Genomic DNA, 23581 nt, shown 5'->3' on the forward strand with positions numbered 1-23581 from the left:
TCCTGACGCCGAGGAGGAGTGTGGCCTGTAAGCGGCCCATTCACGCCTGACTTTCTATAAATACTTTACTATGTGGCATTAAGAAAACTTCAAGCCCTTTCTCCCCCTCTCTTTTTTTTTTTTTTTTTTTTTTTTATTAGTGCTACATAATATAGTAATTGTGTAACTAGAAGGTCCCCCCTGTGCCTGCCTGGGTTCACAGGCCTGGGTGTGACCTCGCGCTGCACTGGCTGAGCTCAGGAGCCTGCTGCCATGCCCAGGGACTGCCGTGCCCAGGGACCTGCAGGGATGCAGGTGGCCTGCAGCACCCTTCATCCTGGAGCTGGGATGATGCCATGGGGATATTCTGCCAAGCCAAAAGGCTTATGCCCCTAAAACCCCTCCTAGTGGTGTCCCTGCTGGCAGCAGTGCTTGGCTGATACATGTCCTGTGGTCCCGGGAGCTGTGGCTGCTAGGGAAGTACAGATGGATATTAGGGCAAAAGGAGGAAGGACAGGTATTTGGAAACATCCCTACATTCCTATAGCCATCAATGTGGCTGCTCCTCAGGTTTGAGCCCAGGAGCTCTCTAGCCCGGGGTCCTTGGGAAGCCCCAGGGCAGGTGCTCCCCAGGTCCTGTCCTGCCCAAGGGCAGGGGTGAAGTGTGTGTCCCACCTGTTGTCCCTGTGCCTCCCTGGAGCCTTGCCTCCCCTCCCCTCTCCTGGAGCCTATTGGTGGCATGGCTGGAAGGGTGCTCAAACACCTCCAGCTCCCTGGGGAATCCTTCCTCTGGCTCTGTAACCTTCATCAATGATGCCTTCTAAAGCATGACTGGCCCATGCAGACCCTGCCAGCTTGGGCTGCCCCTTGCCCAGAGAGACTGGAGTCAGAGCAATTTTCCCCAGCCACGGGGCGTGCCAGCCCCAGACACTGCCCAGCTCCCCAGGCAGCATCCCTTGCTGGCTCCTGGGGTACCACGACCACACGTGCCTGCCACGGTGCAGGTGCCATGGCCACGATCACAGTGCTGTCAGCTCCCTGCCCGCCTGGCTCTTGCTACCTATGTTTTAGGACCTCAGGGTTGCAGAGAGAGCACAGCTCCCATCCCACTCCTCTAGGCTGCTGGAGGGCTTGAGCAAAGAGCCTGGGTCCAGAGGATGGGCATCCCACCCTCACCCTGGGACAGTGCTGGCAGGGCTGACATGATGATGTTGCTGCATTTGCGTGGCCAGGAGTAATATTAGATCTTTGTGCTGTGGTGATGTTCCTGAAAGCTGAAATGTACATTAATATTCATGAACCCACTTGGCCTAATCCGTATTTGTGTAGCATCCCTAAACGGTGTGGCCCCTACATGTTTTCCACCTTCCACTGCTTGGCAGTGTGAGGCCCTGGAAAGTGGCACCATGCAGAGCAGGAGGTGCCAATTTGCCACCAGCCAAGGCTGAGCAAGGGCCACAGTTGCTGGTGCAGAATGAGCTGTGGGAAATTGGGGACCAACTCGCCCTGAGTGCTGTCTTGTTTCGTGGCTGCCTAGTTTGGCTTGGAGATGAGCAGACCCACGGGTAGTGCCTGGGAACAGGGACCTCCAGTGTCCCTGCTCTCCCTTGCAACCTGGCATTTCTCCAGCCCCTACAGCCATGTTCCTGCCATGGCACCTCTGCCTTGGTGGGGTAACCCGTAAAGCTTTTGAGCTGGGAGCTCAAAAGCTCCCCAGTGTCTCTGGAAGCCCTTGATTAGGGTCTGTTTCTGGTGATTCAGAGTAGAGTGCCACGAGAGTCTCGAGTGCCTCCCATCCCCTTCATCTCTCGCCCCCTCTCTGTCCCTCTCTGTCTGTTTTGCTGCTGATGTCCCCCTGCATGCTGCTTCCCAGATTTATTCTGTAGGACAACCCAAACTCCCCACCAGCCCCAGCACTACGGGCTTGGAGCCCAAAGGAGGACAGCCCAGAAGCATTTGCATCCTCATGACTGCCACACTGCTACAAAACGGATGCCCTGGGTGTCAAAGCCGCGGAGAAGGGGCTAAGGCAGGGTACGCAGGTGGCTCCGTGCTGGCACGTCTGGGGACATGCCACGCGCGCCGGCAGGTGACAGGGACGCGGCAGATGGTGCCCTGGCTCCGGCCAGCACCCGCCTGATGGCCCGCTGCGGCGGCAGCGGGGAGGGCTGCAGATCCAGCACTGCACCTCTGCATCCCAGGCACTGCATCCTGTATCCCTGGCACTGCACCTCTGTGTCCCAGGCACTGCGTCTCTGCATGCCAGGCACTGTTTCACTGCAGCCCTGGCCTTGCATCTCTGCATCACCTTGGCTGCAGCCTCTGTGACAGGGCTGCTCCAAAGCAGCAGGGCTGGCATCTACATTGAGCCTTCACCCTGCTCAGCAATGCAGCAGGAGCCAAACAGGGGCTATCAAGCAGCAGGGATGCAGCCAAGGAGCTTTCCCCCATCACCACAGCATCAGCCCTGTGTGGGTTAGGAGCAGGGGTGTGCCTGCAGCTGGTTCCTGCCCTGGGTCTCCCTGCTGCAGAGACCCCTCCATGCTCACTGCTCTCAGGGCAAATGGATCAGGGCAGATGAGTGGAGTTAGGCCCCAAATTTTGGGGGTGTGGGCCTGCGTTTTGCTTTAGGAAGGCTACAAGTAGTGAAAGGTTTCAGTGGGAGCAGCAAAGGGCTGGGGTCCCAGCTCCCCAGCCCCCCCTGGGGCAAGGCAAGAGGGACTGGAGCCAACTGGGTGCACCCCAGCACAATGTGGGGAACAAACAGCATCAGTGGTGACAGCGAACTGCCAAAGCTCACCTCCTCTCAACATTTATTGCTTACTCCTTGGCAAGGGCCCTCTGTTTGCCAATATGTTTATGATTTTGCTGCAAAATCTAGTGATAGATTAGAAATTTTACTAAAATCTCAGCTCTTGCAGTAATGGGATAGTAGGAAAAGGGGACTCTGCTGTATATTAGCACAGGACCTCTCAGCTGGTTCATGGGAGGTATCTGTGATGGGACGCTGATGGCAGCAAGGCTCTGCTTGCTGCTCAGCGAGTCGTTTTGCCTCTGTCCATGCATCACTGCTCCTGCAGAGAAGGGCAGCAGAGGCACCCAGCAGGCAAGTAGAGCCCTTTCAAGGGATCCTTGTGCTGTGGGCCCACCTCAGGAGCACTGCACGTTTGGGGTTGTGCATACGCTTTGCATTTGGTGTGTCCCCTTGAAGCAGAAATAGAAATTGCTTGCTCTAGTCACTCACCCTTGGGGATGGGGCATTCCTAAAGGGCCATTTAGATTGCTTGATCTCCAGGGCTGCCATTGGCTGCTTCACCATGCTCAGCCGGTGCTGGCCCTTTTTTTCCAGCTGGGGTCAGTGATTATTGTCTCAGACATCAATACCACTGTGGGCTGTTATCATCCACAGCAGAGACCTTTGTGCATCTCCCCTCTCCAGCCTCTCACTTGTCACTTTGGCAGCTCATCTTCAAGCTGCTTCCAAGTTCAGGGGTACTGCTGGGGTCTACCCACATCCGGGCTTCCTGCCTCTACCCATAGTGAGGGTTTGGGCTGCTGAGAAGCCCTTGCGAGGCTTTCCCAAACCTACACAGGGATCTGTCCCATGCAGCTCCACAGAGGTCCCTCCATTCCAGAGGCTTCTTGTGGGCTCAGATCTTGGCAGAGCTGCATAGTGCAGAGCCGGGGTGCCCTTCCCCTGGCTCCTGACCGTGCCAGCCTGTCTGTGCAGCTGCCGGCACTGCTGCTTCCCCTGCCTTTCACTTGTGTGTTTTTACGGCTCGGAGGGAGCCGTCCTGCCCCAATTCCCCGCGTGCTCCTAATTTCATAGTTCTCTCCATATATCCATATATATCCATATAGCATTTGATACAGGTTTTATGGGCATTTCCATACGTTTTACAGACACAGCCATTACAGAGCCAGGTTTCACCCGAGAAACCTCATGGGAGCATAGCACTGAATTGCCTTAGTCTTGGCCCCAGAACAAGGCTCTCTTCTCTCCCTTGCCGGGGCTGCCGCTATCAGCACTGCAGAGGGCTGGGGGACGGCGGGGGGCTGGTGGTGCCAGCCCCAAGAGCCAGGATGCTGCCTGCAGCCTCATCCATCCTGCTTCTTGCAGCCTCATCCATCCTGCTTCTTGCAGCCTCATCCTGCAAACCCCAGGGCTGTCATTGCTGCCTCTTGCTCCCTCCCCAGCTGGATGCCACTGGCAGAGGACTGCTTTGAGCAAGGCTGCTTGGTGCAGATCAGGACCATAATCTGTATGGCCAAGTTGCCAGGATCTGGCCTGTTTGCCTGCCTGTTGGGCTGTGCATTCAACTGATTGTGGGACTGGACACCCTTGGTGGTGGTGCAGAGAGTGATGCCATCCCAGCTGTCAGGGTGGGGACACACAAGGCTCTGAGCATTGCAGCTGCTGCAGTGCACACACAGCATCTGAGCTCTGGCAAGGTGGCTTCTGGCTGGCAGAGGGGCAGGAAACAGATCCAGGTACATGCAGCTCTCTGCACATTTTCTAGCCTGTTGTGGAGGCTGCCAGCACTGCAGTAATGCCCAGAACTGCTCAGGGGCTGATCATATTACTGGCACAGGGGAAGAAGCCTCAGATCTTGTTTCAAAAGAAGCCAAGTGATACATGCCTTCATCATCACCGTGGTCAGACCCTGGAGCAGCCTGATGTGCAAATCTAGGGCACCCCCATGACGTTGGATCTAGACGCTGGGCTGTCGAGCACCGTCTGCAGACTGGGACAAGTGGGTGCAGAGTTGGATCCTCCCTTGGCACCCTCCAACCATTGCTGCTTGACAGGGGCAAACATAGCAGCACCTAGCCTCACTTCAGGTCCCCAGTTCTCCTGGCCTCACACTGGACTGATGAGATGAGGAATTTTCCACTCTGTATGTGAATTCCCATTTGCAGGGCAAATGCCCACTCCCACCCAGCACAGCCTCAAGGACTGCTCCTTCCCACACGGCTGTGGCATCATCCAGTCCAGCCCTGCATGTGAGCAATGCTCAGCTATTAATAGCAGCTCCCCTCTCCCTTTTTGAGGGCTGGTGGGAGCCCAGGGTACATCCCACTCTACTTTCTTGAACAGGTCCTGAAAGCAGGAACCATTTGTGGCTTCCCTGGCCAGCATGTCTCTCTTTGGCCTCCATCATGTTCTATTTTCTGTGCTGTTTACTGTTCTTCTGCGGGCTGTCAGATTTCCGCGCTGAGGAAAGGCTTGTAAATGGGGGGGTGGGCAGTGAGTCTGCACAGAGTGGCTACGGGAAGGGGGGGATGGAGGAGCACAGACATGGCCTTTATCACAGCCTAGGGGATGTGTGGCTCATAAATCCGACCCAGGCAGATAGGGGATAAATCATCCCAGCTGGGACACTGGTGGTTACCCATGGTTAGAAATTAACTTTGTGTTGGATGGGTCCCAGGCTGTGGGATGGGAAGGGAAGGCTGCGCCGGGCAGTGTGCCTCCTGCTCAGCCGGCCCTGGAGCCAAGCTGCAGGCAGGCGAGCAGATGCCACTGCCTGGCCCAGGCAGGCAGGGCTGGTGGGCACAATTAAAGCCAGAGTGATGAAGCAAACAACCTGGGGTGGATGCTGTGGCTGAACCTGTGCTGCAGGCAATGATACTCTGGCACTCACTCCAACCTAGCTGGAGTTTGGCACTTCGATGAATGGCTGTAGCCACTGCACCACTCATCCTTGGGCTGCAGCGCACTGGGCACTAGGAAACACTGGTCTTCATGGGAAGGGATAGGGACCTGAGATGCCAGGGAAGATGGCAAGGTGGGCAGGAGAAGGTATGTGCTCACAGCAGGACTGTCGTCTCTCCCACAGGGTTTGGCAGAGATGGGAACCCCATCCTGGTCTCACAGGGACACGCAGGCTGGGGGAGTCTCTGGCCTGGCTCTGCACCTCTGAGGGTGGGAGGAAGCCTACAGACCCTGTTTCACTTCCCCTCTCCAGCTGCAGCATCCTTCTAGCCCCAGTTCCTCTTTCTCCCATCCCCAGCGCTCCCTGCCCAGCTCCATAAGCATCCCCAAACTCTGCTCTGTGTAGGACCAAGACTTTCACAAGGGCTTTTAGGCATGCAACTAGAGCAACCTCTTCTCCATCTGCTCAGGCCACGTGCCCACAGTTGGAACCATGTCACTCTTGGGATCCCAGAGCACCCACTGAGCGGGGAGAGAGGAAGGGGCAGGGGTGATGGGGACACCCCTCCTGCAGTGGGTCTCCAGGCATCTGGCTCAGCTCACTCCTGGCCAGCTTTCTAATAGCTCCTCAGCTTTCCTTTCTAATGAGGCTCTAATTGGAAGCCGGTTGTGCTTCCCTTCCCCTCCTCTCAGAGCTCTCCAGTCCCAGTGCTGCAGGGTGATTAAGCTGAGGTTTTGGTTTTTTTTAATATGGCAGAATTATTTTGGAAGGGCCAGGATCGTTACATGACGGGCTTCTTGAAAAACCCCAGGCTTTGCCTTTCAGACGAGTCCTTTTCAAGTGGTTTTGCACAGTACACGTCTCTGGGCAGCGACCGTCTCGAACAGTTACTGTTAATTATAGATGCCTCTTTCCCGCTCGCCCATTACTCAAAGGATTTTTGTGTGTTTTAACAGTGTTTTACATCAGTCTGAATAAGACTCTATTCAGTCTTTCCGAGAGCTGGAACTTGGGCATCCCCTGCTGTATGTGTCGTGCTCTCCTCCCTGCATCCCTGGAGCCAGGGACCAGGCAGCTGACTTGGGCACAAGCCTTCCTCTCGCTGCCCAGCTGGTGCATGCACTGCTCTTGGTGCAGGAGTTGTGCCTGCTGCATGCACACCCTCTTTGCACCCCTCTCCTGGCAATGTATGGCCGTGGGTCTGCATGCTGAGCGCCTTGGGCCATCTGCTGAATTCACCCTCCATTATCCTTCTTGTATGCTGAGCTCTGCTGCCCACTGGTGCATGCTCAGCCAGACCATGTGCCCACTGCCATGTCATCCTCGTTGCCCAAGGATTCAGGATCAATGACAGCTCCAGACACAATGACCCCATCCTCGTCTCCTCAGGATGTGCAGGATCGTCTGCACCTCACTGAGTCCCAGGCCAGTGTGTTCCTCTTGCATAAACCCAGTAGCTGAGGCTTTTCCCCATGTCTTCCTTCATTGCCCACCTATTCAACAGTAACTTGTTGCGCTAATATCCTTGAAAAATGCTCTTGTGTCCCATGCCACTCCATTTGTACCCTCTGCCTTCAAAAGCCACTGTTTATTCCAGCTTGCCTCCTGTGTTTTACCATAGGTGTAGACTAGAAAAGAGCTTGCATCTTCTTCCATGACAGCCAAGCTGATGTATCCATCCCCAGGGAAACATCTTGTCCTAAGTATTTTCCCATTCCCACTGTAAACCCACTATGCTCAGCTGGGCATGCTGGCCCCTTCGGAGAGCTCTGGTGGGTTTGAGAGGGGTGATTTCCCTCTGCAGAGGGGTGCTGTGCCTTTTCTCCAGCTGCAGGCTACTGGTGTTTCTGCAGCTCCCAAAGCCTTCCCAGATGCAGGAACGAGCCCTGAGATGTGGGTCCCCCTTCAAAGATGGGAACCACCACCCAGGATGTGCCGAATGCTCTGCAGAGGGGGCATAGACTCATGGGTGGACCGCCTGCCCAAGTCCTGGGCAACCGGAGCTTGGCAGTGAGTGCCAGACAGTGAGGCTCTGGTCAATGCAAAGGTTTGGAACGGTTGGAAGATAAGAAGCAGCTTCAGAACTGCTCTGCTGAACAATTTCATGAGGCCAGAGGTGACAAAAGCTTCCCCTGAGTGCTCCAGGGCTGTCTGTGAGCTGCTGGCTGCTCCCTCAAGAAACCACAAGTTAGGGGGAAAAAAAGTGGATCCTCATGCCAACCATCCATCTTCCTTCAGGCTGGAGTGGGGACTTTGTGGAGAGTGGGGGGCATTGTTTGAGGAGAGTTCCATTTGGGGAAGGCGGGGATGCACTTTGTTTGGGCACCTCTGCAGCCCTCACCTCCTCCACCTCAGCGTATAGGGCACTGTGGTCAGGCCCATTTATAAAACTGGTAAATATATTGGCAGAGTTTGTGTCCCCTCCAAAGGTCAATATTTGTGCAGAGTTTAATTTTAACTTAACAAGCAGTTGTTTGCAGAGGCTGCCCTGTGTTTGTGTGTGTGTGTGTGTGTGTGCGCACGTGTGTGTGCTTCCCCATCGATCGATGCCTGTGGGGAGGTGTGTGAGTGGCTTGTGTGTGTGCACTGACTCACTGGGGTGCACAGGGTGATGCTTCCTGGCCCCGGAGATGCTCCAGATGCAGGGGCAGCACTATGTGGTCCAGAGGCATAAGGTCCATGGTCTGTGGACGAGTCTATAAATGCAACCCACAAACCTCTCTGGGAGGTGACAGCGGGCAACATGTGCCCCGTGAGGCTCCGAACAGCAGCCGATGGGGATGGTGGCTTTCCCAGCCTGTTCTGACCTGTGCTCTGGGCTTGTTGCAGGCAGCTCTGTGGCCACAGAGCCCCCAGTCTTGCCCCTCCTGAACTCGTGTGGCTTTTGTGGCTCTCACCCATGTCCTGAAAACATGGGTCTCCAAGCTGAGCACATCGTTCAGGATGGTTTCAGGACTCTTCCAGTATCACTACCCCACATCCATCCTACCACCCTGCCGTATAAGGCAAACCTGCATTCCACATGCACCTGCAACATCTGACTGAGGCTAGTGGCTCATCTTTGAGAGGTCTAGAGCTGAAGTGCCCTCGTGGTGTCAGGGAAGAGTGGGGAGGTGCTGGCAGGGAAGAGTGGGGAGGTGCTGGCCTTGTCTGTGCCCAGGAACCTGAGGCTTCTGTTTCTGCTACTCCCAAAGGTCTTTTAGCTGAAACCCTGGGCTGTACTTTACCCAGGGGTAGCCACATGTTCCCAGCTGGGCTTGGGGACAGGCTGTGCCACTGACCCACCTGATAGTGCCTCACCGCTTGGAATAGAGGCTGTGATTTCTCAGGTACTTGCAGTGTATATCAACATCCTAGGGTGGGACAGGACAACAAGTTGGATCCAATACCTTCCCCCAGCCCATCTTGCCGACAGTACAGAATGTGTTGTCTGTGGGAAAATGGGAGAATAACAGTGGGCATAGCCCTGGCTGCAGTAATTTTTCCAGCAGCTTAGAGGCAGGAAGTGGGGGATGCAGCTGAAGGAGAAACAGGAGGGCTGGGACAGAGCCCGCCATCCCTGCAGCACGGCTGCTGGGGCTCCGTGTTTTGCAGCCCGCCTTGTGGACGCTGAGGTTTGGTTTCCTTCTCTCTGCTCTTTTCCTCTTCCTCGCCAGGCCCCGGGGCTGCCGACTGACCTCAAAGGGAAAAGCGGGCTGTGAGGGACAGCAGCAGGGATGGGCAGGGGTAAACACGGGGCTGGGGCTGGCCAGGCAGTGGAAGATGGAGGTGAAGTCATGCTGTGACGTCAGTCCTGTGGCTTTGGGGACAGCCGTGGTTAGGCTACTCAAGGAGAGGCGGCTGTTTTCCTGCAGCTCTGCCGCTTGCTCCTGGTGCCCGTCTAACTTATAAACTTTAATGGCCAGTTTAAAAGGTTCCTGCCATGGGCACCCTCTCGCCAGTTTTAGGTTTTTAATTTGGAAACTTTCCTCTCTGTGGTCAGGGAAGGAAGGACTTGGGTCTGCTCAGGGCCAGTCATCAGGACACGTGGGTGCCAAAGACACGGTCCAGAAGGACTCTGCTGTCGTCACTGGTGTTGGGACAGGGTTGGCCATGCATGGGGCAGACAGGCTGGAGGAGCCCCCTGGTCCCCTCCCGCTGCCCACATATTGATGGAATAAATATAGCTCTTCCTCGGCCTCTGGCTGGGGGAGCACTGGGAGCTGCCACCTGCTCCCGATCATCACAGTCCTACCCCCCGGGGTCACCATTGCTCTGGGATGTGTGAGCAGCATCCTCACCCTGCAGCCCTTGGGAGACACTGGGAGCCCCTGAACCTCTGCTTACAGGGGTGAGGAGACCTGGGGCTACAGCCACGTTTGCTCTTCCAGGTGTTGGCAGAGCTGGGGTTAGACACACACCTGGGGTCAGGTGCAGAGCTGGGATTATACACAGTCATGCCTGGATGTGCTGCTTGGCAGAAGAGGATGTGGGGTCAGCACTGTGGGAGACAGTGAGGGCATATCACTGCTACTCTTCCTCCTCTTCCTCGCTTCCTACCTTTCTCAAAGCTTTGGCAGCCCGCACGAGGTGTGTGTTAGCAGAATCACATTTCACTAGTGTAAGCTCAGCTCTCCTCTGCCTTCAGAGACTCAAGAAGCCCTTGCAAATGCCCAGAAATTGCTGGGTGCTGGGGCACAGGGCCAGAACCTGATCCCTCCCATGCAACAAGGAAACCAGCGTACAAGCTTGAGGGGAGCCTCCCCACAGCCTTTCCACTCAGCCCTGGAGAGAGCACGGACATCTTCCCCCACCCCAGCTGCAGCCACCTGGAGTTACTAACAGTGTGGCTCCAAGGAGTGATCGTGGCTTGGCTGGGTCTCTCCTTGTCACCAGACAGGTGTGGCAGGGCTTGTCCATATGTTCCTGCTATACATGCTGGTTGTCTGAGGGTGCTGCATGTGGGCTGGTCCTTCCAGAGCAGAATGATGCATCCATCCTGTGAATCCCTGTGATGGGCTGGGTCAAAGCCCACCCTAGAGCATCTTAGCTATCAGGAGGGTCCAGGACTTTGCTGGGGGCCTGGGGAGCTGCATGGCAGACAGGATGGCTGGCTTGGCAAAAGTCTGCACCCTAGGGGTTGAACTCCCCCAGGGTGGGCACCCAGAGCACTATAAATAGCACATGAAGCCAGAGGAGCAGAGGAGTGGCCCTGGTTTACCAGCACTTTCATACCATGTCTTTCAAGTGGTTCCCCTGCCTCTTCCCCATGAGCCAGTGGCACATCTGCACCCAGCCGGCTGCCTCCGGTGCCATGCCACGTGCGCTGTGGCCACTGGAACTGATGCCACGTGCCAGCCCTGGAGCAGCCCTGCCTTTGCCAGCCCTGTAATTGATTCCTGTTCTCCTGAACGGGTGGAGGCTGCAAATGTGCAGCCTAGTAGGAGGCAGTGGGCTGCAGATACCACCTCCAGGGGCCAGCCTGGGCAGAGCGAGGAGCAGCCCAGTCCTTGCCTTGCTTCTGATGTCTACTTGGAGAGCCAGATGTTTGGAGAGGTTCTCCCCAGCCTCAGCTCCTGGAGCATTCAAGCGAACCTTGCTCCCCAACTTTGGCACTACTGGCAGAGCTGGGGTTCTTGGGGACCAAAGAAACAGCTCCCTGAATATCACTGTATGTCTGCTGATGACAAGCTCATGTTTTGAGATGATGGCAGCTGATGGCAGTGCAGGGATGGGCTCTAGAGGTCCCCTATTATTCCTCTGAGGCTGCAGAAAGACCTGGCCATGGTGATGGCAGGAGTTTAAATTGATGAGGATTTTGTAGCCTAGTGCCATATATGAGACAATATATTGGAACACACTGTTGTGGATAAGGTTAAAGATAAACCAGTTTTAGGCTGGAAGGTTATGGTGGTCCAGGAGAGAGGGCCTGCAAGCAGGTCAGTTTTGATACGAGCACAGGGCAGCTGGAAGCAGGGACCCTTGGTACCTTGTTTTCCAGTGCTGCTGCTGACAGATAGTGCTGCATGGAAGAAGATGCCTAGAAAAAAAGGGAGGAAAATGGTGAAGCTTTTAAAAAAACCTGTATTTAGCCAAAGGGCATGGTTTTGCTGTCTGGAGATTGTAAGGAGTGGGTGAGCCCTTCAGAGCAAGGCAAGCATGAATGGAGAGAGTAGTGTGATGAGTGGGCAGGGGGCTGGAAAAAGCAGTGGTTACCAGAGCTGAGGAGGTCTTTGCCCACAGGGGAGTGGTGAAGCTCAGAGCATCTCTCCCAGCACAGGCTGGGATCCCTGCCCTTGAAAGTGAGGAGAAACTCAGGCTACAGCGGCTGAACGTGGCAGGACAGAGATGAAAGGGGCTGCAGCAGCAAGGGGTAATCTACTTGCCCAGGTAGAGGGGAACAGCATGGGGCAGCGTTGGAGCCACATCTCCCAGCTCCCCCAGGTGGAGGACTGCAGCATGGGGCAGGGGCAGGGCCATGGCTCCCAGCTCTCCCAGCCCTCTGTGTCCCCCCTAGGCAGCACCACAGGGACCCTGTCCCTTTCTCCAAAGGCTGAGAGGGCGAAGGTGCCCTGACAGAGTGTTTTATTAGCGGCAGGTGCCTGAAATCCAACCGTGGTGGAGCAGTAATCCCTCCGCTCACCTGGAGATGAACCCATCTTGAGGGACATGGCTGTGCAGGGTCAGGCCCCACCGGTGCTGGGATTGCCCCAGCCGTAACCAGAGTGTCTCCCTGGCAGCCTGATGGGCTGGTCCTGCCGTGGGCGACAGGCGCGTAATGCCTGATTTCACAGCACTGGTGTTTTCTGTTTGCTTGTAGCAATGATCTCTCCTGCCCTTCCAGCTCAAGCCCTGGCCATGTGTGGCAGCTCCCAGACCTGCTTTCAGAGATGGGGCAGGAGCATCTCTGGTCTTGCCCTGCAGCCAGCACTGGAGCTTTGCAAATGCCATGGCAGTGCCATGGCTGGGAACATGTCCCACACAGAAGAGGAGGAGGAAGGCAGAGACTCCCCCATCTCTCAGATGCTGAGGTGGTCCATGAGATGGGCATAGGTCCCTGGGCTGTCTGCAACAAACCAAGGGGATGTATGTGAGGGAGAGGAACAGGAGCGGTCCATACAGGAAGGGTCTCCTCTCTGCTGTCCAGAGCCCTGCTCCTGAAGTGCTCTTTGCTGTGTCCACCTTTTTCCATCAAAGCCATGTCCGGAAGGAGGAGCTATAGGCCAGATGCTGCCCAGCAGACCCCTGCCCTCAGTGCCTCCATGCTCAGAACTGGGAGTGGTTTGGCAGCAGATGAGTAGTGATGTCCTCTAGGATGGCTAGTGCAGCTAGTGCAGCTAGTGCCAGGGGGAGGCGGACCAGGATCTGTGGCACCCTGGCAAACACCAGCCTTGGACTTGCAGGAGCACTGTATCTGCATCTCACTATTGCATGGTGCTGTGCCCAAGCTGAGGATACTCATCACCTTGTCATTGGGTGCACAGCCCTGACCAGCCTTCTCTGTCCCCGCAGTCTTACCCTCTCCCGAAGTGCTGCTTTCTGCTCATCTCACTGGACCCTGGCTTTGTTGGCTGAGCTCATTTAGCTTTGACAAAGTTTATAGCACTGGAATGCAGAATGGCTGCTGGCCTCCCTCCAGCCTAAACATCCCCACCCCACAGTGCGACAGGCGCTGATAAGGGTGAGTGCTTCAGCGGGCAGGTATCTCGTGCCCAGCCCGTGACCTTACAGCCACACGACCTTGAAGGTTGTCATTTATCTCACGCGTGTGAGTGTGTATGCACATGAGCTCTCTCCCATCCCCAAGAAATGTTCTCCTCATTTCTGGTTTTCTCTCTGGGCCAAACCCACATGCACGTTGCCCGAAACCGACTCCGAACAGAGTCCTTTGATGAGCAGGGCTTAAATATATATTTGGCATTCCAGCGGCAGCATGCCGAGCCTGGCCAAGGGTGTGAAAGTGTTTGCTTGACAAACTCCGGGGGCTCTCGCCTCTCTGCTGGCTCTGGGGATTCACAGGAGAGAAATATCAAGGAATTTTTCACCTCTCTGTTTTGTTTTGTGCTTTTATTTTGTTTTCCTTCTGTGAGTGCATTTTTAGCTCTGGTGAAAAGTCCCTGATTGACAGTCACAGAGACTGAGTCCCCTCTCTTCACTGAGACAGAGACAGCAGCAGCAAACATCCCACCCCAGGCCCAGGAGAGAGAGGGAACAGCCCTGAGAGAATTGTACTGACCCCGGAGGGCTTCTATCTCCTCTCCACTGTCCCTGTCCCTTCTGTGAGCCCAGCGCTGTCATGGATGGATTTGGGTACCAGCAGGATGGAGATGCCCCGCATCCTAGATGTCCCAGGCTGTGGTCTGCTCAGAGCTGGCCCTTCTGCGAAGACCCTCTCTCTGCTGAGGTCAAGGGTTTTCAGTCACAGGGTCCTTTGTCACCACTCAGCTGGCCCCAAAGAGCCCCAGCACCACACTGTGAAGACATCTATGCCCATTGCTCCACCACGGATTTCCCAGCCAGTGTCCCCATATGCCATGGCACCAGCTTTGGGTACACACTGGCCCCCAGGCACCTTTGGGATTGCAGAGGGGTCTTGTCACCTTGCGCCTGTGTGGGGAGAGATGGAGCAAGAGGAGGAGCAGAAGAGTGTCTCCATGGGTAAGTTTCAGATGGATGGGCTGGCTGCTTGCAGCCTCCTAAAATGATGCATGGGAGGTGCTGGGGGCATGAAGTCAAAACCACCCTTGATCTTCACTTGCCACTCAGCTCCTTCTGGGCAGGAGAGGCAGCTCTGTCACCAATTTGCATGTGATGCAGGATCCATGGAGGGGCTGGGATGTGCGGAGCAGCCTGAGGTGCAGAGCTGGGACCCTGGGCTTGGATGGGATCCCAAGAGTGTCTCCTGTATGGGGAGGAGGAGGAAGGCAGATCTTCTCCATGACTCCAGCTGCTGCATCCTGCACCTATGGGAAATGGGGAGGGGAAGCCCAGGGCAGTGGATTTGGTTTCAGAGCCCATGTCTGCAATGCCTGCCAGAGCAGAGCGAGAACTTGGCTGGCTCTTGGGGAGGGGGCTGAGGGGGCTGCGTTTGTGTGTTCTCAGCTGTCCCCAGTGTAATCCCTCATGAAAGAGAACCCCCTGCCCTGCTGCATCCCCACTGTCTGGTGGCAGCGCTGCCTGGCCCTAAATCACCTGCCAGTCCCAACCTGATGGATCACCATGGAAATGGGGGTGCTGCCCCCCAGATCAGCAGAGAGAAAGGGTCTGGAGTCTGAGGGGTAGGAGTACAGACTCTGGAGGCTGCAGAGCAGGGATTAGGATGCTGGTAGTCTACAGGAAGAAGCTCGATGCCCAGGGACAGCAGGGCAGAGGTTGGTACCATCTTGCAGAGAAAGATTGGGCTGCTGTGAATTGCAGATGGTGAGAAAGGGATAGAGAGAGATTGTGGAGCCAGGTTGGAGATCCTGGAGGGCCATGAGGCTGGGGGCAGGCTTTATTCCCGGGGCAAGGGCAGGTTTGGCTTGGGCTCCCCGAGGTTTCCTTCCTGGCCCACTGAAGAATCGCTGGCTTGTCTGAAGATTGCTGACGGATCATGGACCTGTGGATTTCCTGGGCAGTGAGTCCCTTTCATGTGGCCGCTTGAAAACTCTCATGACATCACCAGGGGCTGCTCCTCCTGGAGACAAACCTAGTGCTTTTTAGGGTTTTGCCTTCCCCCTCGCCCCAGCCTGTGTGTTTTGGCCAGGGGGGACCTGGGGAACCATGTCCAAGAACAGCCGCTCTGGCAGGGAGATGGTGCACGGGGCTGGGGAGCAGGGAGAGGGCAGTGTGTCCCCCCCATGCTGAATAAACATGGGCTGGCCAGGGCTGGAGGGGGCTTTTCCAGGCGGGACCACACCCCGGGGGGCTATTTTTTGCCATGAATGAAGGGGCTGTGTGCTCTCAGGGCTGGCTGGCCTCCTGCTGCTGCTGCTGTGCACGGAGAGCTCGCCTGACACTCAATCCTGGTGCCTGGCTGGGGACCAACATCTGCACTTACCACAGCTGGGCACTGCCTGTGGGACACCTGGGTACCTGGAACAGCTTGGCACTGCCTGGGGGGACACCTGGGCACCTGGTACAGCTGGGCACTGCCCACAGGGACACCAGCAGGCTGCCATGCTTGGGAAACACAGTCTGTCACAGAGCATGGGGAAGTGATGGTGACTCAGTGGCTGCGCCAGGGGCAGTGCCAGGGCTGCTGGGGCATGTTGGACCCAACCCTGCTGGGACCATGTGCCTGGAGACCCGCCTGAGGCAGCCTAGTGGTGAGCCCTGCTGCCCCCCTGCCCCACATAGAAACGCTTCCTGCTGCAGTTTCGGGTGATGATGGGTCAGCATCTCCAGGGACTGTCCCTCCAGCTGTACCCATGCTTGGGAGGAACTGCAAAGCCGCAAGGGTGGAGCAGCTGCCTCCTGCTCAACCTGGTCCTGAACGCACCCAGATTCTCCCCAAAGCCCCTAATCCCACCTGGCTCAGCCCCAGCTTCCGCTCTGGGCCTTGTTAGCTCAGGTAATCCCTTGTGTGCCAGGTTTAGGGATGCGCTGGGTGCAGCATCTCCATGGTTGTCAGGCACATATCCCTCCATCACCCCCAGATTTTGTTTCTCAAGGGGTCTGAGGGCTGCTTTGCCAACCCCCAGCCCTGACCCATACTCCTGCTGCCTTCCAAGCCCCAGTGCCCCGTGGGTCCCAGGGGTTAGCTGCATGTGTTTGTGCCCTTGAATGAGTGACCTATCCTTGCCGGGTGGAGACAAAGTGCTGGATCCCACCCCTCACTGTTCCTTATCGCCACACAGCATCCTTATGATTCACCAGGTGTGGCTCCCTTTCCGTCACCCCACTTTGCAGGAAGTTTCCTGGCCAGCCCCCCATGAGCTCTGTGCAATAATAACAAGCTGGGATGAGCTGGCTGGCCTTCCTGAGCAACCCTACAATAACAGACCAGTCCAATGTGTCCAGCTTTCCTGGGCAGACAATAATAAACCCACATGAGCTGGCACACTTTGCGGAGGAACCCTACAATAATAAGCCTGGATGATGTGTCCATATTCACCAAGTCAGACTAAAATAACAAGGCAGTATGAGCCACCCAACTTCATCACAGAGAAGAGGGGTCCTGAGCTGTCCCCCTGGGACAGGAGGCACACTTGGCCACCAGGTCTCCACATCTTCTTCTCTTGACCGTGGAGAAGACAGCTGGTGTCGGTGATGGGCTGGGTTGGTTGAGGTGATGCCCGTAGGTGCCATCAGCCTGTGACTCTGCCTTCCTGGAAGCCAGCAGCAAGTCCTCACTAGTCCTGGCATGCTGGAACCTGCTGCTCTTCAGGGCATCCTCCTTGTCCAGCTCCCTTGCCAAACTGGTACCTGGTGCCAGCTTCCCCAGAGGCTCTCCTGCTGTTGCTCCATGGGCTGCTGGACAGGAGGACAGGTGCCCATGGTCAGGCTGGATGTGGGGGTGACACCAGCAGCTACCACCAGACCCTGAGCAGCACCCGGGTGGGGAGGCAAGGCTAGTGCTGGATGCTACTATTTTCAGGGAGTTTGTTGGCACTTGGGCAGTGGGAGGGCTTGGTTGTCCATGGATTTGCTGGGCATTGTGGCAGGATGGCCTCTTTCCAAATGGCATAGGGGAGGGACTGTGCCCACTGGGGGCTGGAACCCCTCGCTCCCCATCAGCCCTCTGCCAAGCCCTAGGGCCTGGAAGGCTGGTCCTCACATGACTGGGGAGAAGATGCTGCAACCTCCTGCCCTACCTCTGTGCTGCTGCTGACCCTCCTTTCCCTGGGATTTGTCCCTGGAAGTTGGATGCAGGAGTGGGTGGGCAGGGCAGGGTCAGGACCCCCCCAGCATCCCTTCATAGGGGGGACCAGCATCACACCAGCGTGGTGGCAGCACAATGCAGAGCCTCGCTGCCACCACGCCCCTCTGCTCAGTGTCTGCGAGAAAGGCTGTAACCCAAGCCACAAAAACAGCACAAGGAGAAAGAAAAGGGTATTGAGCGGCAGGGCTGCTGCGGTCACCGGCCAGCATAGACTGCTGGTTGTTAAGCGTGTGCCTCGCTTGCAAAGGCTGCCTTGATGAAGTGTGAGACAGCACTTACGGAGGGACGCAGGCAGGCATTCTCGCTCCATCTTCCTCTCACAGTGCCGGCCTTTATGTGCCTGACATTTGCTTGCTGGAAAGGCCCCTAAAATCAGGGGGAAAGGAAAACATTGCTTGCAGCAGGGCCAGAGCGGTGCTGGGAGGAGTGCTGTGCTGTGCCGTGCTGGGCTGGGTCGAGCTGGGATGCTCGCCTGTCCTGGCCTCACCACCCGCTCTTCCCCGGGGTGACCCCTTCACCTCTCAGCAGCTCTCCGGTTGCCTTCCCCTGCCGGCACCGCCACTTCCTGTCAGGTGTGCTCAGCCTGGCTGCCTGCCTGTGAAGTCCTTGCCATCCTGCCCGTGCCTGCTTCAAGGGCGGGCTGGCAGCACTGCCAGCTCTCAGCTGCTGCTGGTGCGTGTCCCCTGGGGCTGCATGGTAGGGTACAGTGACAGTGCAAGGTCAGAGCTGGTCCTTTAGCCACCTGCTGCTGGGGTGCCCCAAGGACTGCTGAAGGCTGGGGTGAGTATGTGCAAGCACATCTAAGAGCTGGACGAGCTGGGAAAGGGCATCAGTGGTCAATGTAAGGCATCTCGGGGGGCCTGGAGGGAGCTTGGCCCCAGGAAGAGGGGTCATTGCCCCACCAGGGAGCTGGGGCAAGAGACTAGGCTTATGTGGCCTGCTTCATCCCAGGGAGTTAAGTCCCACCTTTCTCTGCCCTTGATCCCAGCTGGAATGGAACAGTTCAACCCTCTCCATCTATTTTCCTGCAGACAGATTCTACTGGGATCCCTTGGTCCCGTGCTACTAGCAGAGGCTGGTTGAGCATCTCTCTGGATCCCAGAGTGGATCCCTCCCCAGCCTAAATGACACTGGCACAACCATGGGCAGAGATGCCCAGCACAGATTCAGCAAGCCATCCACAGATCCAGCATCCCCATTCCCAGGAGCAGGCACAAAACTCATGGCAGGGGAGAGCGCCAAGGGCAGCCTGGCCACAAGGCACAGGAACACTCCAGTCATGGAGCTCTTCCCCTGCCCTCCATGGATTGACACAGCATCATCAGACTTTGCCCATGCCAGTGTGATGGCAGCCATTCCCATTGCTGGAGAACCAGTCTGCCATTCCTGGGCTGCCACTCCACCACACCGCTTCCATGGAGCCTGCTGGCGGGGGCGGCCTGGGGAAGCCATGCCCCCCCTTGGCCCACAGCACTTGGCTCCTGCCCTCTGCAGGAATTATTAAGTGTGCCTCTGAGGAGCATGTGCTGAGGCTGGCCACGGGAATGTGGGCAGATCTGACATACAAGCCACAGCAGCCAGGCTGTAATTTCCAAACAGGGCCCATTCGCTCTGTTTTCCAGTTAAAAATATATTAAAAAATAGGAATGTGGGATTTGTAGTGAAGAATGTTGGTAACCGCTTTGAACGTCTGGTGTGATAATGAAAGGGTCAGTCCCCAGCTTTGAGCATGACCAATTTAGACTCTGGTGCTTGGCACTAGTTTGGGGGCCCAGCACGGTCCAGCCTGCCTGCGAACCCATCCTGGGCCAGGGAAAGGTGATGCTTCTGTGTTGGTGGTGTGGTGCTGGGCTTGGTGATGTGCCCCTTCTGCTCATGCTGTAAAGAGGACATCCAAATTGCCATCTCTTATGGCCTCTTGAGAAGGGAGTCTGGGCAGGGGTGGGTGAAGGCAGCATGCTTTGGAGATAGATGCCATACCCTGCCCACCATTGCCTCTCCACACTGGGGTGCAGCCTCATAGCAGAGCCCTCTTGGGATGGGGGTCACTGAGTGAGGCTGCAGCCCAGTTCCCCCTGAGCTGCCCCTCCACACTGCAGGGCTGTCAGTGAGCACAGCTTGCTCCCAGCACGAGGTCAGGCACCTGCCCCCCTTCACCGGGCACCCCTCCTGGCTGGGCTAATCGCAGTTCAGGGTGTGCCTCCTGTGCCACTACCGCAGCCTTGAGTCCCTCCTGATACTGGGGCATCCCACTTGGCCTTGTGGCCAGGTAGTCATAACAGGCAGGACAAGCCATGCCAGCTCCTCAGGCATCGCTTCCCGGTGCCTGGCAAGCCCCGTGAGCAACCCGGACAGCACTCCCCCAGCTGCCAGCTCTCTGCCCGTGCTGCTCCCCAGACCTCAGGCGTCATGTTTATCCTGGAGATGGGTAATCAGGGAAAAACAAGTCACCAGAGGCCAAGCCTGATGTTGCAGCGGGGACAAGTTGTCTGCAGCAGGGTTCAGCTTCGGGATGTGCTGGAGCAGTGGAGCAAGGAGGAGGGAGAAAATCACAAGTAGCCAGGGCTTGTCCCCCATCCAGCCCCTTCCAGGGACACCTCGCTGTCCCTCTCAGCCTCCGGGGCCATCAGGTGGCCGGTGGCTGGCACAACACGCTCCGCTCCCTGCTGAGTCACAGCTCTGCAGGGAAACGCTTCCAGCTCTGGTTATAACCCATTTCCCTCCGGGGCTGTGAAGCGCAGCCTCCCCATCCCGCCGCGGGCCGGCTCCAGCCGCCCCATGGCCCTGAGCCCGCGGCTCCAGCCGCCGGGAAGGGCAGCGGCAGGAAGTGGCCGCTGACTCCCAGATTCCACCCTGGGCTTGCTGGAGCTAAGCCTTTCCCGCGGGCGTGGGCAGCAGGTGCCCTGCACCTGCAGACCCCTGTACCATCCCAGATGCCCATCTCTCCCAGGGGTGCTAGGTACCCTTCTCCCAGTGCCTCCCCAGGGCGCCACTTCAGTGTGTGCGTGGGTGCTGATCTTGGGGACACTGGGTGGCTGCAAGGATGGTTTGTCCCATCCCTTTGGGCAGCTAGGACTGAGCACTGAGTGAGCAGCTGCCCTGCTCAGATCCTTGCCTGAATGCTGTGCAGAGGAGCAGACTGAGCAGCCCTGGAGCTCGAGGCACATCCCAGGTGCCATCCTGGATGGGTTGGAGCAGAGGGGGATGGGCAGCACCCTACACCTGGATGCATAGCCTGCCCCATTGCCCTGGCATTCCCCAAGGACCCGTTGTTGGCAGGGAGAGGGGGTGGGCACCAGAATAGTGGCATCCAGGGCTGTCTGGCTCTGCAGGGGACTCTCCTGCCCTCCTGGGGCACTGACCCACACAACACTATCTAGTACACTTTGCTCACTTCACTGCCATTCCTGGCTTTCCTGGGAGCTGCTGTTTGCTTTTCTCTGAATTATGACTCCAGCTTGCGCCTTTGATCTGGGCTGTGTCGGCCACCCGTTGTCAGCCCCTCTCCTGTCTTTGAAGTGCAGTTGCCTTCCCAACCTCGGATGCTGCTTTTGCAATCTTGGGTGCAACCCTGGCCCCATGGGGTGAGACACCAAGGGCAAGAGCATCCCCAGGGTGTCTGAGGTGCTCAGCATCCCTTCTCCTCCCTGAGACCTTGTGATAGGCCATCACAGCTCATGGCTTGGAGGCTGGGCAGTAAGGCACTGAGAGGTGTGCTTGCCCAGTGGCAAGCAACCCTAGGGGTGCTGGCAGATTGCTGGGACCAGAGTATCGCTCCCTCCTATGGCAGTGGGCAGGGACACAGGAGGTGACCTGTGTTTGCCTGGCCAGTGCCATGCATATCCTGCAGCTAAGGGGCCTTTTGTGCTCACAACTGCAGCAGAAGGGATGAGACCTGCATGGAAGGTGTCTTTCTGGGCACCAGCCAACTCATCCTGGCATCAGCCCTGTCCTCCCACCTGTCTGGCAGAGAGCAGCCGGAGGAGGGCTCAGCTTACCCAGTCTGCCACTGGGAAGCTGGGATCAGGCTTTGGACTTTGGCCTTGAGTGGGTCTGAGTGTCCCCATCCCCTCCCCACTCCTCTGGCCCAGAGAGGATCCTGCCTTATCTGTTACACTTTGTTCTCCTGCTGTCTGGGTGTGGAGCAGGGCATAGATTAGTGTGCAGACCTTTGACACACACACACATACACAGCCACACAACCAGCCACGCGTGCATCCCCAGCCACGCTCATCTGCACACCACTGCACATACAGTCCCCATGCACGTCAGCATGCTCACACTCACCTGCACGTGTATGCCCACACTGTGCTCCACACACTCCCCACAGCCACCCCCTCCAGGGCACACACGCATTTCCCCATCCTTGTACATGTTTGTTTGCTCTCTGTGAGCTGTGTTGTGTTCCCACTGGAGTGTGGCGCTTTCCCGGCCTGCCAGCTAAGGTCTGCCATGTGCATCGGCATGGCCCAGCGGGTAAAGGTGGCATCAGGCAGGCAGGGGGTGCAGGCAGGAGGAGAGGGGCTTCCCTATGTCAAGCCTGGAGGGAATAAAAATGTTTGCAGGGAGGTGGGAGCTGTTCTGGCAGACTGGGAGCAAACCTGGGCACCCCTCATCCAACTTGTTACATTGCCCTCACTTGCCATGGGGCCGCTGGAGATGTCTTATGCTGCACACATAGACATGCTGAAGGCTGTAGTGGCAGGCCGGGGCTCCCTGTTCCCACCTCTTGCCGAAGTCCTGCCCCTGCCCAAGGCTTAATGGCCATGTCTGCAAGCTGCAGCCCCTGCTGCTCCAGCCAGGGAAGTCAGAGCACTTCCAGTGTGATCTTATCTCTGGCATTTCATGAAAGACTCTGCAGTCTCCCTCTAAATGGGAAGGCAGCCTACTGGTCAGAGCAGGTGTGCAGGTGCATGCACGAACGTGTGTGTGCATGTGTGTGTGCACAACTGGGGAGCAGCCACATCCTATCCAGTGCCAGAGCTGGCTGTTCCTGCAAGCTGTGCTGCAGTCCCTGGGGTGAAACAAATGGAGCCTGACAAGCAGAGGGAGGCACAGCCTCTTCTTTGCCCCCCCAGCAGCACCGCGGCAGGGTGACCTGGCAGGTGATTTCCTGGCAGGGTGATGGTGCCTCTGCTCTCTCCTGCAGAGGCTGCCCCAGATCTTTGGTGCGGGAGAAGGGCAGGCGTTTGCCTCTGCTCTGCAGCAGCTCTACACGGCAGTGATGCAGCAGGAGGCCAAGCAGGCTCAGAAACGGCAGTGCTCAGGTGAGTAGCTCTTTGGCTGTGGGATGGGGAGTACATGAAGCAGTTGTCCCCCATACAGCTGAGCCCCATATCTCAGGGAAGGGGAGCGTGGCCTCAGGTGCAGCTCCCCCCATGCAACAGTCTCTCCTTTTGCTTTTCCCCCATGCAACCATAATTCCTGGAGTGGGTATCGGCAATGCCCCATGCTCCCTCATCTCAATCCAAAATTGCATCTTTTTCTACTGGTACCAGAGGACGATGCAGACCTGGTGTCCACTGCAGAAATCACAAGGGACCCCCATTCACCTCCTCCATCCCAGGAGGATGAAACAACATCTTACAGAGAGAGAACCACGGTAAGTGCAGCTCTAGAAACAGCCTCTCTGTACCAATGGCAGATGGGGCCCACACATCCTTTCCCACCTCACATCCAAGCCCTGTGCCCCTTCAGGATGGCCCGGGGGTCTCAGCTTGGTTCTTAGCCCATCCTACCCCATGTGCCCTGACTGGGGAACATGTGATTGCACACGTGTGTGTGGTTTGCACTCCCACAACAGGGATGACAGGTGTGTCACTGCTTGCACACATGCACCCATCCTGCATGACCCCTGACATTGCCTTCTGAGGGGGCACTGACTCTACCTTCTCTTTGCTTGCAGCCAGCCTGCTCCCCAGCTCAGAAGCCTCGGCTGCCTGCAGCCAAGGCCAAGCCAAAGAAGGCAAAGGGGCTCTTCAGCTGAAAGGTTTCTGCCACCCCTCCCTGATGGTCTCTGCTCCCCCCAGCATCCGAGAAAGGAAGTGCAGGGCACCCATGCATCCTCTACCTCTTCTCCTGCATCTCCTGATGAACCTTGTGC

At 57.0% G+C, this 23581-nt stretch overlaps 1 protein-coding gene across 1 annotated transcript in view; it reads left to right on the top strand.

The window, feature by feature from the left end:
• NHEJ1 (non-homologous end joining factor 1) overlaps positions 1 to 23581 on the top strand; it is a 44207-nt gene extending 20626 nt beyond the window's left edge. The window contains exons 6-8 of the mRNA XM_017825396.1: positions 22628 to 22745; positions 22977 to 23080; positions 23384 to 23581. Coding sequence (XP_017680885.1) covers positions 22628 to 22745; positions 22977 to 23080; positions 23384 to 23464 — 303 coding nt within the window. The 3' untranslated portion in view covers positions 23465 to 23581. The remainder of the gene's footprint in view (positions 1 to 22627; positions 22746 to 22976; positions 23081 to 23383) is intronic.

The sequence above is a fragment of the Lepidothrix coronata genome, unplaced genomic scaffold (genome assembly GCF_001604755.1).
Source record: "Lepidothrix coronata isolate B3197 unplaced genomic scaffold, Lepidothrix_coronata-1.0 Scaffold118, whole genome shotgun sequence".
NCBI classification, from domain to species: domain Eukaryota; kingdom Metazoa; phylum Chordata; class Aves; order Passeriformes; family Pipridae; genus Lepidothrix; species Lepidothrix coronata.